The 15,283-nt window shown below is 33.5% G+C and overlaps 1 protein-coding gene across 1 annotated transcript; it reads left to right on the top strand.

Annotated features, from left to right (window-relative positions):
- Positions 1 to 9,702: 9,702 nt before the first annotated feature.
- On the top strand, positions 9,703 to 10,743 carry LOC107860644. Its single transcript, XM_016706070.2, has one exon. The coding sequence runs from the start codon at positions 9,795 to 9,797 to the stop codon at positions 10,557 to 10,559; it is 765 nt and encodes a 254-aa protein (XP_016561556.1). The 5' UTR covers positions 9,703 to 9,794; the 3' UTR covers positions 10,560 to 10,743.
- The last annotated feature ends 4,540 nt before the right edge of the window (positions 10,744 to 15,283 follow it).

Below are 15,283 nucleotides of genomic sequence, written 5' to 3'. Positions count from 1 at the left end.
AGCTTTCTTGAAGGCGGATGACTCTGAAAAGAAACTCTTTTCTGTTTACCGGCTAAGAAATGAACACACTTCTTCAACTTTGCTTATTTTACTCCAGAAAGTAAATTTTTCTTAGCCAAACTATCAATCTCCTTCTCACTCATATGACTCAACCTTCTATGCCACAACTCTGATGAAGTATCATTCTCCATCAAGTTTATCAAGCCTCTAGAAGTAGAGCCCTGAAATACGTACAAGTTAGATAACTTGTCACCTCGAGCCACAATCATCAAACCTCTAGTAAGTTTCCATTGGCCAGCATCAAGGGTATTAACATGACCCTCATTATTAAAACTTCCTACAGAAATCAAATTCAGGCGAAAATCTAGAGCATGCTTGACATTATTGATAACTAGTTTGGAACCATTGTTACTTTCTAAACAAATCGTGCCAATACCAAGTACTTTAACTTCATCATTATTGCCCATTTTCAACATCCCAAAATTACCTGGAGTACAAGAAGAAAATATTTCCTTCTTTGGCGTAACATGAGAAGTAGCACTAGAATCCACAAACCAGCTAGACTCATCGCGAACACGATTAATGGCATTCTCACCACAAGCAACAAGAAGATCATCATTAGCAACAACATCAACATGATTTTCATTATCGCCTTCTTTTTTTTGCCATCTTATATCTCTTTTATGCTTGTAACAATATTTCATGATATGCCCCTTTTTGTTGCAATAGTCGCATATAACATTCTTGAATTTGGACCTTGACTTGCTTCTACTTTTATGTCTATCATTTAAATCTCTAAACTTATTTCTCCCCCTCTCTTCAGTAACTAAAACATCAGAGTGTGAAGATGAAGAAGATGAGGCCTGCGATCTTCTTCTCATCTCTTCATTCAAGACACCACTCTTAATATATTCCTTAGTTACAATACCACCGGGATCAGAATTAGTCAAAGAAACTTGAAGAGTTTCCCAAAAGTCAGGCAGAGTATTAAGAAGCCAAAGTCCCTGAATTTCTTCATCAAACTTTACACCCATTCCGGACAGCTGGTCAAGGACACTCTGAAAATCATTTATATGATCAGAAATAGGACTGCCCTCTTTATACCTAATATTCATCAATTTCTTAAGCAGAAATAACTTGTTATTGCTAGTTTTTGATGCATAAAGTGTCTCGAGCTTGTCCCACAAACTTCTAGCATGTGTCTCATTCACAATCTTATTTCTAACATTATCTTCAACCCATTGTATGATATAGCCACAAACCTGTAAGTGATAAAATTCTCAATCCTCATCTGTAATGAATTCAGGTTTAGTAGATGCAAACACAGGTAGATTCATTTTCTTGACAAATAGAAGATCTTTCATCTTGCCTTTCCAAGTATGATAGTTACTACCATTCAAACACACCATCTTGCTCATATTTGCCTCCATCATTCAAATCTATAATAAAAAACAATCAACGCTCTGATACCACTTATTAGGAAAGATGGGGACACAATCAAAGAGCCTGATAGGGTAGCAGCGAAAAATACCCAAGACTAAACTTTTCCTTTCAACTTGAACCATGAGGAGAAAAGAAAACCAACAAAAATAAAGTAATATGGTAGCAAATGAATTACCACACAAATGTGATAGGGCAAGAATAAAGGCAATCACACAAGACATCAAATTTACGTGGAAAACCCTTCGGTGTGAAGAGTAAAAAATCACGGGACCAAACCTCCACTATAATCACCAAAGAGTTATTATATTGTCCTCTAAAATGGCCAACAAATAAGTGTCAAACAACAAGAAACAATACATAAACCACAACACCAAACACTAGAGAAATAAAGGAGTGAAAGGACAAAAACCACAGCTACTATTCGGGAATGAAGAACAGGAGATACAGGACACCAAATCAAGATTCATCAGTTTCTAATCAAATATTGAGATGAGAGGAACAAGAATTCCAAAAATCAGCTCAATCGGACAAGAAACGAAGCGAAAATCGCAATTTGAAGTTGACAGCTGTGGCTGAAATTTAGGTGCGAAAATCAACTTTGTTTTTCTCTCTTTGACTGCTGAAAACTCTCTTTTTGTGATGGTGAATAAGACCTAAAAATATCAATATATATGCCCCATATTAATGGACCTATCGGCAAAAGTTGTTTGGTCCAAATTGGGCTTCATTTATCCACATAGGAAGGAAAAAAGACCCAATAACCCAACAGTTTCTTGATTCAAGTTCGTGCGTATTTTATTTGAGATGTTTCAAAAGAGAATCTATTCCGACCTCGAGCCCCAATTGGTACCAAGCAATCTCCTTGGAGTATAAATAAATTACCAATACTTGTGAGGCCAATTGAGAGACATTTCAAAGTGTGAGAGCTTGAGAGCTTGTGAGGATATTTTCTTTTCTAACATTAATTAGTTTGATGTTTTTTGTGTTTATTTTTAGATTTTCTCTTGTTAGGTACTATGGCATTGGAAAAGGTGACCATGAATAATTTGATGGCTGCCATAATGGGTATGAAACATGACCTTAGTACTCCAATGGAGAGAATGGAAAGAATAATGGACCGAGTGGAAGGAAAAATGGAAGGGACGAAAATCTCTCTTTGCAAGGAGTTGGATAACTTGATAGAGCATCCAAGCCTTCCTAATCAAGTTCTCGTGAGTGGACATGCTCCATATGAGCTACAAGGTAATCAAACTAACTCTTGCACTCTAGTGGATGAGGCTAGTAGCCAACTAAGTGTGAATGATAGTTTGTCTTTAGGTGAGCCGAATGTGCCTCCACTTGGTGATGATAATGTAAAATTTGAGATTGTGGAAACACTAGTTGATCCATCTAGTGTTGAAGCCATTGTGGCAAGTGATAGTACATTGTCTTATGGAAGTCATGAAGACCAACTTGTGTGTGAAAATGGTGATGTTGAACGTGTTGGTCGATTGACTATGGATGACCCTCTAGTTGTTTTTGTTGTAGACCATGCTAGTATAGAGGGGATATATGATTGTACTAGTGGTAGTATTAGGAAAACGAAATACATCCTAAACCCGATTCCATGGACACTCCGCCCATTTGATTCCGGTGATTATTGAAACATAGTGATGAGGATGTCTTTTGGAATGGCTTGAATGTGCATGGGTTGTATGGCCTTCCTATCTTGGCTTTCAGGCCTATTTGTTGTTCCAAAAAGAGTCTATATTTTTCACTTGATGAGTAACTCTTGATACTTGTTTCTTGTCACACTTATGTGGATAGACTAGTTGACTTTTTCTTGGGAGGGTATTCGGGTAAGAGGGATGTTTGGGTGTATGTAAAGTTTGAGCCACCTTGGCAAAATGCTATGTTTGATTACACTTTTTTTTTGTCTTGTTTCTTGTCACACTTTGATGGATAGACAAGTATTTCTTTTGATGCTTAGAAGGTTATCCTATTTCCTAAGGTCCCACGACATGTGCAGAATGTACATTCGTGGTTTGATAATTTTTTTTTTATTAATTATGCTAACGTTAAACCTCATGTCATGAGGAATATGTGTTCTTTTGTCTCCTCTATTATTCTGCAAGGTTCGGATTCGAGGTCGAATCCTTTTCAAGAAGGGGAGGATAATACAAGTACAATCGTGATTGTGAACCAATACGTAAAGGCTCGAGCTCAGGTGGCTGTCCAACCAATGGAACAAGCTTTGAAGTGTAGAGAACAAGTTTCAACACTCCAAAACAGTCCAATATGCAAACTCCAAGACTGCCCCTTTGTCTTGGTTCATTGAGGACATTATAGTCATTTTGTAACTAGTTATAATCTAGACTATAAATAGAACATATTAGGTCTTTTGTTCATAACTTTGATGATATATTTGAAAACTCTAGAGAGAGAGTCTTGCAAGGTGGATTCCTTGCAAACAAGTGTCGAATCACTTGTGTTGGTAGCTAGTTTGAGATGTTGATTGCTTGGGGATCTCGTTTCCTTGAGGTCACGTAAGAGATAGGTTTATGTTGTGTGTGGTATTGAAGGTCCAAGAGTGAAATAAGCTCTTGGGTTGTTAATATTGTACCATCCATTTGTCTATCTTTCTATCTTTGTCTTGTTGTAATCTTGTAACCGATTCTATGTTGTTATTGTGAAGCTGTGTATGTGTTGTTGTTCTTCACATTGTTATTGTTCATTTTGCACTTCATAAATTATTGTTAACATTAGTTTGGGTTGCTGTTTTGGTGCCAAAGACACCACTAATTCTTGTATTCTTGTTGTTGGTATCGAATCCGAGAGGGGTCTCCATCTTGGTCCTCGGATCTTTAAGATTGTGGACTGATTTGGTGTATGTTTTTGTGTCTTCCTTGTCGATCTTTTATCAGGAATATATCAGGTATTTACAACCTTTAATGTGTCCTTTCAGAAAGGATGCATTAGTTCAGCAGAAAGGCACTTATTCAGTACAGTCACGTCACCTGCGCCCAGTCTGTGCAGGACCTGTGCCTTGATCTGCGGCCGCAGGTGACGTTTTGCAAATTTTAGTAGCTTCTACTCTACATATGCCCCACAGGTCGCGTACCTGCGCTGCATCTGCCCTCGCAGGATCACCCTACAACGCGAAATAGTGTGCCTTTTACCTTGAAGGGTCGCATCCCGCACTTGGAGAAAAACAATTTTATCAGGTTTTTGGATTAAAATTTCACTTGTAAAATAAGTTTCAAGTAAAATTCGTCTAAAAAGATAGATCTCATCGATCATTTTTTGAAGCCAAAGCCAAGCAAGCGACGATGACGGCACGAGGCACCACCTTGTTCTTGCCTCACTATCCATGCAGAGTTAGTATTCCTCATTATAAACACTTATAAGTTCTCTTCTCCCCCAATGTGGGAAAATTAGTAAACATTTTAATATAAAAGTACACTTTCCATTTTGGTTACTCTATTTTCCTCCACTATTTTTTTCTCCATTTTTCATTCACACACATTGAAGCCAACACTATTTAAATATTTGCCATTGAAAAATGTACTAAAAATATGCACATTGTCTTGGTTAATTTCAAAATTTGCCAATAGTTTTCTTTCATCTTATACTGCCATTAATGTCGACTTGCCGTAGACCGTAGTGCTGTGCCGGCTCCTTAAGATGCAATTCATCTACATTTTATCTTTGAATATTTACATGATCAATATATTAAGGACCTATTTAACTGATTCATAAATGCATTTCAGAAACATAATTTGTAGGAAATGTAGTATTTGAATCATAATTACTACATTAGATGACTAACAAATTTCTTAATAACGAAAATGGATCTACACCAATCATAACTCATATCATCGATTATCGAAAATCCTCACAAACCCAATGAACTTAAGTCATGATGCATTCGGTGCACAACAAACGAGGCATTCTTGTATGTTACTCCTTTATTTTCTAATAGTTGTCGTCATTTTTATTTGCATTTCTCTTTAAAAAATATATTAACTACATGCTAAATTAATTAAATTACTTTTATTTATTAAGAAGGGGGCTTATGTTAAGTTGATTGAGAGTAAAGATGAAGAGGAGAAATGGGTGAATAGGGAGGTTTACAAATTAGCAAGGAATGAGGCTAAGTTAGCAGTTACGACTGCTAAGTCAGCAGCGTTCGAGAGCTTGTATGCGGGGATAGAGCAGAAAGACGGATAAAAGAGGTTGTACAGGCTTGCTAAGGTTAGGAAGCGGAAGAGCCGTGACCTCGATCTAGTTAAGTGCATTAAATGGGAGGATAGTAACGTTTTGCTGGAAGATGTGCGTGCACATGATGAAGAGATGACAGGAGTACTTTCATAGACTTTTGAACCAGGAGGGGGATAGAGGCATTGAGTTAGGGGAGCTGGAGCACTCGGAGAAGAGCCGTGATTTCAGTTACTGTAGGCGTTTTAAAGTTGAGGAGGTCAGACAGGCTATTAGTAGGATACGGAGAGGTAGGGCGACGGGGCCTGACGAGATTCTGGTGAATTTTTGGAAGTTTGCTGGTGGGGCAGGTTTAAGGTGGTTGATTGATTTGTTTAATGGCATTTTCAAGACTGCAAGAATGCCTGAGGCTTGGAGATGGAGTAAGGTGATTCCTTTATATAAAGACAAGGGTGACATTCAGAGTTGCAACAACTATAGGGGTATTAAGCTATTGAGTCACTCTATGATGATTTGGGAGAGAGTGGTTGAGTAGAGATTGAGGAGGATCGTGTTCGTTTTGGAGAATCAATTTGGATTTATGCCTGGTCGCTTGACGACAGAGGCAATTCACTTGATGAGGAGACTGATGGAACAGTATAGAGAAAGGAAGCAGGACTTATACTTGGTGTTCATCGACCTGGAAAAGGCATATGATAAAGTCTCGAGGGAGGTTCTTTAGAGATTCTTGGAGGTGAGAGGGGGCCCAGTGGCGTATATCAGAGTTTTTGAGGACATGTACGGTGGAGGAAATACCAGGGTGAGGACGTCGGGAGGAGACTCAGAGTATTTTTCGATCGAGATGGGGTTGCATCAGGGATCGACTCTTAGTCCGTTCCTTTTTGCGTTAGTGATGGACATGTTGACTTGGAGTATTCAAGGTGAGGTGCCTTGGTGTATATTATTTGCGAATAATGTAGTGCTGATTGATGAGACGCGGGGAGGGGGTGTGTGAATGACAAATTGGAGGTTTGGTGGCAAACCCTTGAGTTTAAGGGGTTCAAGTTGAGTAGGTCTAAGACGGAGTATTTGGAGTGCAAGTTTAGTGACTTGAGGCAGGAGAACGAAGTGGTGGTGAGGTTGGATTCCCAGGATGTTTATAGTTTTAAGTATCTTGGATCTATAATTCAGGGGAATGGTGAGATTAATGAGCATATCGCTAAACGTATTGGAGCAGGTTGGCTGAAGTGGAGGCTCGCCTCGGGAGTGTTGTGCGATAAGAAGGTGCCCTTTAAGCTTAAAAGCAAATTTTATAGAGTGGCAGTCCGTCCGGCAATGTTGTATGAAGCGGAATGTTGGCCTATCAAACACTCCCACATCTAAAAATTGAAGGTGGCGAAAATGAAGATGTTGCGTTGGATGTGTGGGTATACTAGAGGGGAAAGAGTTAGGAATGAGATTATCTGGAAGAAGGTGGGAGTGGCTTCGATGGAGGACAAAATGCAGGAAGAAAGACTGAGATGGTTTGAGCATGTGATGAGGAGGGACGCGGATGCCTCAGTTCATAGGTGTGAGAGGCTAGCGTTGGATGGCTTCAGGAGGAGTAGAGGTAGGCCGAAGAAATACTGGAGGGAGGTGATTAGACATGACATGGAGCAGCTACAGCTTTCTGAGGACATGACCCTAGATAGAAAGGTGTGGAGGTCACGGATAAGGGTAGTAGGCTAGTGTGAGTGTGGGGTTGTAGTAAGCAGTCAGGAGAGATCTTGTGTAGCCGGGTTAGGGTATTCATAGGGGTCTTTGGTTTGTGAGTGTATTGTACTACTAGGTGGGTGTCCTATTCCCTATTTCTTAGTACTTTTTTTCTTATTTTGTGTTGCTTTTATTTCTCCTATTTCGTGTTTCTCTAATTTCTATTTTATTATTCCTTACTTTTTATTTCTGTTATGTCATCCATCCCCTTGTACCTCTCTACTTCTTCGGAGGTAGCGGTATGGACTGCGTACATCTTACCCTTCCCAAACCTCACTTTGTGGGAATACACTGGGTTTGTTGTTGTTGTTGTTTCTCTACTTAATAATTCCTTTTTTTTATATTATATTGATTATCTCGTCATATTTATGAGTAAGGGTAAAGGTGAAAAATCAAGTAATTATGCTTTGATTTTGTGAAATGACAAGTATTAAGGAAGATTCCATTTAATATTAGTTGGTCATCTTATAGAAATAGTTTTTCCGTATTAGTTGTCCACATTACTAAATTAATAAAATATTAATTAAATTTTTTTCATATTATTTTTTTTGAATGTGTTCACACTTGTTTGTTTGTAAAGTTTTCAAGAATTTTAAGAGGTGAATTAGTAAAATTACCTTCTTATTTATGATTTCTTAATGTGTGTATAAAAAAAATGATCAATTAATATGAGATAAAAAAATATCTATTTTTATTAAGATCGATAACTAAGAAGAAACGGAGGAAATAAAATAAATGACAAATATAGTCCCGGATATATCCAGAAGGACACAGTAATACAGAACAACGTAATGAAGAAAACAAAAGAGAATCGGCCGACAAATGACGTTTAAGCGGCGAGGAACGAACTAAGCATTTTAGAGTATTCATCCGAACTTCTTTCATTGAAAAATTATATTATTTTTATTTGATCAAAAATATTTTTATCTATATATAATAGATGTTGAATTCGCATATTTACTTTTGAACCCCTCAATAAAAATTCTGATTTCACCACTACATCAGCACATTTGGATGTAAATTTGGGGTGTTCAACAAAAATCGAAAAATTGGATTAAATTATTTTTGTAAAACTCAAATATTTATTAGAAACGTTCTTGAAAGAAAAAAAAAATGAATAAAGGAGTCCACTGAACTGAATAGGATCTGGTCTGACACTGTTAAAGCTTGTATAAAAAAAATAGTACAACCATATATAAATGATTTGTTTACCTTATTTATTTATTTATTATAACCGGATACAATTTAATGGAAAGAGATAAATGCCAAAAATAGCACACGTATAAAGTGGATTGTCATCAAGGAAAAAAGATACACCCTCTCAACTAAAAAGTAGATGCGACAGAAAAGGAATGAGCTTTGCATTTTGTTTATTACTGAAAAATATTTATTTACTCATAGAAGCTTCCAAGAAAAATACACTTTGAATAGCAAAAATCTTAGGTTATTCAAAAGTTCTACGGAAAATAAAAGTGTTAAAAGGAGGTATATATATAATGATTTAATTAATTTAAATTTATAAGTATTAAATATAAATACGTTAAAGGAGCTATATATCACCCTCTAAAAGTTTTTTCATTTATCTTTCAACAAAAGATTTTTTGTTCCATCTCTCCTATAAATTTAGTCAAGAAATTATTATTTCATAATTATAATTTTGAGATAATTTAATCTGCATATCAAATGAGCTCAAATAGTTCTTAAATGTAAGAAGTTATTTGACTAACTTATTCTTATTTATTACTCCTTTCATTGAATTTTGACATTTGATCGGACAAAAAATTTAAAAAATAAATAATAATTTTGTAAAGTTTATAAAATTACTCCTCTTAAAGTTTACCTTTTAATTGTCTTTTCTTTTTAAGTGGGATTCAATAAAAATAAAATGAAAATGATGTCATTAAATAGTTACTAAATAAGAAAATATGATATTCTATTTGAGAATTGAGACGGACTAAAAAGGAAATGACGATACATTAAAAACAATATTATTATGCATTTTAATTTAACACTTTTCTCTTTTACATCATAATAAAAGGGAAAATAAATAATTAATTATATCTTTATTTTTTAAAATAACAAGTATGCAACATTTATTTTTAGACAAGTGTTTACGAATGGGGGGAATCTTTGATCAATAATTATCATATCACTTAAAAAGGATTTGTGACAGACCATGAATGAAATTAAGTATGGCAACCATGTTTTACATTTATGTTAATTTTTTAATACTGCAAATTAAATACTTAAATATATTACTAAAAGAAGAAAAAGAAAAAGCAAAAACCCTCACGTTACAACTTCACCAAATACTATAAAACCGCAGCTTGAGAAAAAAAAAAAAAACAGTCCCTCTCTTCCCTTTCACAAATAACTCTCTCCCTCCATTAATAAACAACAGATACACAATTACAGTTATTCAAATGCAGCAACAAGAAGAAGAATTTTTCTCTCCTAGCTTTAGCAGCTATTCTACGAATAGCGTAGCAGAGATCGCCGGTAAAATCTCCGATGGAATTGCCGGCAACGTTGACGGTGCTGATGCTACTGAAGAAGATTTTGAGTTCTCTTTGGTAAGTGAAAATCCAGGGAGCTCGCAAATGCAGCCTATTTTCCCTGTTTTCAGCCGCGATCTGCTACTAAACGACGTTTATTATAACGGCGAATCGTCGGAAAACGTTGACGGTTCAGTTCAAGTTACGTTAAAGGATCTGTTTTTAGAAGAACGTGAACCGCTGTCGTCGTCATCATCGGAGGGTGATGAGTTGGAAAGTTTACCGCCGCGAAGTTACTGTGTATGGAAGCCGAAGATAAACGAGCCTAATTCACCGAGCACATGTAAGAAGAGTAATTCAACTGGATCAGCGTTTAAGCGGTGGAGTATTCGAGATTTGATGTGCCGGAGTAACAGTGACGGCAAGGAAAGTTTTGTCTTTCTGACGCGGGAAAAAGGAACGAAAAACGAAATTTCCAAATCAAAGAGTGCCGGAAAATTGAAGGCAAAAAGCAGCACCAGCAGCAGCGGCGGCGATAGGGTATCTCCGCCTTCGCCGGCGGCGGTTTATTCACGGAATCAAGCGGCAAAGGAAATGGATAAGAACAAAAGAAAATCATATTTACCATACAAGCGATATCTGGTAGGTTTTTTCGCTGCTAACAGTTTCGGTAGAACTTTCCCTCCTTTTTAGCAAAATTTTATTTTTACTAAATTAAAATTATGTGGATGTAAATACTTCTTTTTAGCAAAACTTTATTTTATTTGATTTTTGGTTAAATTAGTTATGTGTATGTAAATATCTTAAATGAAGAACATGCCGACTGCCGTGCCGGGGTTTCTGAATCAATAAAGTTGTTAGAAAATTATAGTGATAATAAATATTCGTCAGTGTAAAAAAAAAAAAAATTTTTTTTTTTAATACTTTAATTTTAATTTTTCATGTAACATATATTTACGATCACAAAATTAAAAAATATTTTAATATATTTAACATAATTTTAATTTAAAATTAATTTTTTTTCTTAAATTTTATGTCAAATTAAAATAAATTATTTTCTCTAAAACGGAGGAGGTACGAAGAAGCTGTAAATAAGTACTTGTATATACTGCTGATATTTGCATTAAAGTTGCTTGTTAAGAGTTAGGGACTCGAGGAAAGATCGTGGGGGCCTTTATTGTGTAGAGGAGGGGCAGTCAAAAGCGCTCCAACTACCTATTCATTACTTTATGGCACATTATTTTGGCCATTTTTCTTCCTCTCCGTAATATATATAGACGCAATTTTATTCGGATGAAATTTGTATTCTTTCATTTTTGAGTGTGTATACGTAGATATTTTAATTTTATAAAATTAAAAGTGGATATATACACTTTAGACAAAGGCGAAATGAAAATTTCAATTAAGAGGGTTCAATATTTAAAAAAAATCTAAGAGGTTGAATACCTATTATCTATTAGAGATACGTAAAAATAATTTTAATATATAAATGATACAATATTTTTTTGTCGAAGGAGTTTCGGATGAACTCCTACTAAAGGACTAGCTCCGTCCATGATACTACATGACATATTATGTGAGATGTATGCGTTCTGCATGTAAAATTGCGTGAGATGTTTTATGAAGGATACATACTTTTATTTATTTAACTAGTATAAAAATCGATTGAAGCAAAATTAAAGAATATTTTGATGTATTGTGATAAGGGTAAATTGAAAAAAATTAAAGTAATTTTATCTTGATTTTATGAATTAACGTAATTTAGGCTAACTTTTTTTAAATGATGTGCTACATGAATAATATGAGATGAAGAGAGTATTTAATGATCCTCATGCTGGGTTCGAAATTGAGAGAGCGTCATGCGAATTAATATTAGACAAGTATAAAATATAGCGGGAGAAAATCTCCTCTAAACAAAACTGATTAATAACTAGTGGATGTTATTATGTTTCTATTTATAGAGATAAAAAGAAAGAGATCTTTTTCAATAAAGAAATAAGTAATTCTAATTATAATAGAAAATTCAAGATAAATTCTAACACCTTGCTCAATTTCTAACCTTAATTATCAATTCCAAACCCAGTTTTGTAAATTGAAAAATAATATTATCCGTACATCTTTACTTATTCATTTTAATTATATAATCAATGAATAATTTATCTATTTCTATTTATTTTATCACTAAATTTTACTGTATTTTTAAAATTTTAAATTTATTATATTTAAAAGATAATATAATAAAATTATTTATATCATTTACTTTTTTTTAATTGATGTGCTCTGCCGATAAAAAAAAGTGGCAAGGAAAGAAAATAATAAAGAAAACAGCAACAATGACTTCATGAGTGAAATCGTGTAAGTGAGGTTTGGAACGTTCGAAAGAGATCTTTTAAAAAAAAGAAATTGTAAACTGTTGTAAATAAATATTTTGAAATATACTAAAACGAAAGAGGAGAGGAAAGAAATGTATATAAGAAAAGACTTTGTTTCTTCTTCTTTTTGATGTGTACAAATCATGTAGTAAACAAAACCTTTTATAGGTACTAGTATGTGAAATAGGTGTACTATGTGAAAGTACATTCACAAACTAATACATCTTACAATAATATGTGTACTATGTGTATTATGTATAGTTACAATAGTATGTGAAAATCCACCAAAGAAATAATTTACAATATAAACCAGCTATTGATATATACATATTTTAGTGATCAATTATCTGGGTGGTTGTTGAGTTTGGTTTGCTAGGTTAGAGTATACAACCAGTTCTGGAAATTAGCTTGCCTGATTTTATGATTGGATAAATCACAAATCATAGTAGGAGCTTGTCAAAATTGATTCAACCGAAAAATCAGATCGATAAAAATGTAATTAGTTTATCAGTATTGAGTTATTGAATTAACAGTTTTTTAATTGTTTTGTAAATTATTTTTTGAACTATCGGTTTGATTTTCGATTTTAAGATTTTAGTTAATGGTTAAATCGATAACTCAAAAAAATTATACTAAACTCTATTATATTTTTATTCGCAATTATATAATAGTGGTTTTAGATTTTATATATATACCTTGTCTTTTATATATATGATGGTTGTCTTAGTTGTTTTAATTTGTGTAAACTTTATACATAAAGATAATGTAGAACAAATGAAAATAAGAGAAAGTAACAAAAAATTAGGGAGTATTTTTTTATTGATTAAATTGAAAATTGAATCGATAGAGAGTAAAGATCAATCAACCGAAAATCAATAATTGATATCTTATTGATTTGGTTATTGATTTAGTGTGTTTACAAATCGAAAATTGATAAATCGATCTATAATGCCTAAATTCGAACCAAATCAACGGATATGCACCCCTAAATCATAGTCCCTCGTGGGTTTTATAAGTGGGATCAATTAGTGTAAAAGTGAAATTATGTATTTAAATAGTTATCTAATATGAAAAGGTGAATTTTTTTTTAAACGAAAAAAAAAGAAAATAACGACACATAAAATGAGTCGAAGGGAATATTATTCTTCCAGCTAATAAATTTATCATTTTCCTTTATTATGACTATAACATATTGTTTTTCTTTAATTAGACTTTTTCGAAAATATTTAGACAAAGATTTTACATATTATGGACTAAGATAAATTAGACTAAGTTAATAAATTTATAGTCCAATTTTAACGAGTTGAACGGATTATATTTTTAAGAGCAAATTTTAATCTCCCAAGTTGAATCCTCCCGTCCAAAATTGAGATGACATATTGAATAAGAAAAATAATTAATAACATTAGTGTTTCAAAATAAGTGAATCATTGATTTTTTTTTTTTCAAATTTACCCTTATGATTTAACAACCAATTAACTTTTGAAAAGGTATTACAAGATCAGTTTTTCTTTTTTAGGGGTAAAAATGAAAAGTTATGTTAAATTTATGTCTTTAATTTTTTTTTTCTTAATCTGTTTATTAAAATTTAATAATTCATTTATTATGAAACGGAGTAAGTAGTATTGAAGGAAAGTAACTCTCCTGCACGTGCATTCATTAATTTGTATTCATAGTAAAAAAGATCCATGAAATCCGCCCTATCCTTGGGTTGTGCAATGTACTTAGACCACCTCGTCCCTAAAGTGATTTTATCAATCTTAAGTGTAGGTGATAGTGACCTGAAAGTGATACTGCAATGACGTTTTGTTTTGCATACTAAATTATGGTATAAACTAGTATTAAGTGAAATTTTGCTCGCATTTGATAATTACATCAGCACATTGAATAGTTTACTGCTTTATGTGACATACTTTGATCAATTTTATTTTATGTGACATATTTTGATCAAACATAGATTTTAAGAAATAAGAAAAGAAGTGGTGAACCCCTTTCATACGATGGGAGTTGCCGGTGTAATGGGCGCTGCTTTGGTATGCGCCATACACTAGTCTATATGCTTTTCTCTCGTGTCTTTCTTTGTTCGTGGTTCGATATTCTAGTATCCTATGCGTAGGGACCTTATAAGTGGGATCAATAAAAGTAAAAGTGAAATTGTGTTTTTAAATTGTTACCAAATAAGAAAATGTGAGATAGTAATATATTTCATCATAATGAATGACTTAACCATGATAAATAAATTATTACTCCTATACTTTAATGTTAACAACAGATATAAGGTTTTAATAACGGTAGATGTAAGAAGTTCAATGTTTTTGGTGTCGCAAATCTACAAATCTACCCATCCTTTTGTAAGTAATTATACTCTCTCCCACTTTTTAAATTACTTTACTCTCTCTCCCTATTAATATACATAACATAGCCGACATATACATAACATTCTCTATATATGTTGGGAATTTTGTAATATATTTAGGGAGTTGAGATTTTTTGTAATATTGAAAATATTAGTTGTGTATTTATGTAGTTTTTTTTGTATATAATATATATAATTAACGTATAGATGTTGTATGTTTGAGTTGGCACCTGTAATTAAGTTTGGGCGACGGCCCAAAAATGAGTGAAGCCCTTAAATAGCGTCAAAGATCATCTCATGAGGCCATATGTGTATGTGCAGCTTGAGATACTGTCGATTCAGGGCCAGCTAAAAGGGCCCAAAATTGGAGGCCCAAAGAGAACTTGATTTTCACTTTTTTTTTTTTTTCTAAAAATTACTCAAATACATAACTTATGTTTTCAATATTACAAAAAATCCCAACTCTCAAAATAAATTACAATAATCCCAACATATACACAGAATGTTATGTATATATCGGGTATTTTATGTATATTAATAGGGAGAGAGAGTAAAGTAATTAAAAAAGTGAAAGAGAGTATAATTACTTTCAAAAGGGTTGATATTTATGTTATATATATATATATATATATATATATATATATATATATATATATTTTAAAAATCTTTATGAAAAAACAAATGACAAC

The sequence above is a fragment of the Capsicum annuum genome, chromosome 2 (genome assembly GCF_002878395.1).
Source record: "Capsicum annuum cultivar UCD-10X-F1 chromosome 2, UCD10Xv1.1, whole genome shotgun sequence".
In the NCBI taxonomy this organism is placed as follows: Eukaryota; Viridiplantae; Streptophyta; class Magnoliopsida; order Solanales; family Solanaceae; genus Capsicum; species Capsicum annuum.
The sequence above is the reverse complement of the archived record's forward strand: the minus strand, read 5'-3'. Positions and strand labels throughout refer to the sequence as shown.

Bases quoted from the DNA above. Each gene is read 5' to 3' on its own strand.
- LOC107860644 (XM_016706070.2), top strand. From the start codon at position 9,795: ATGCAGCAACAAGAAGAAGAATTTTTCTCTCCTAGCTTTAGCAGCTAT.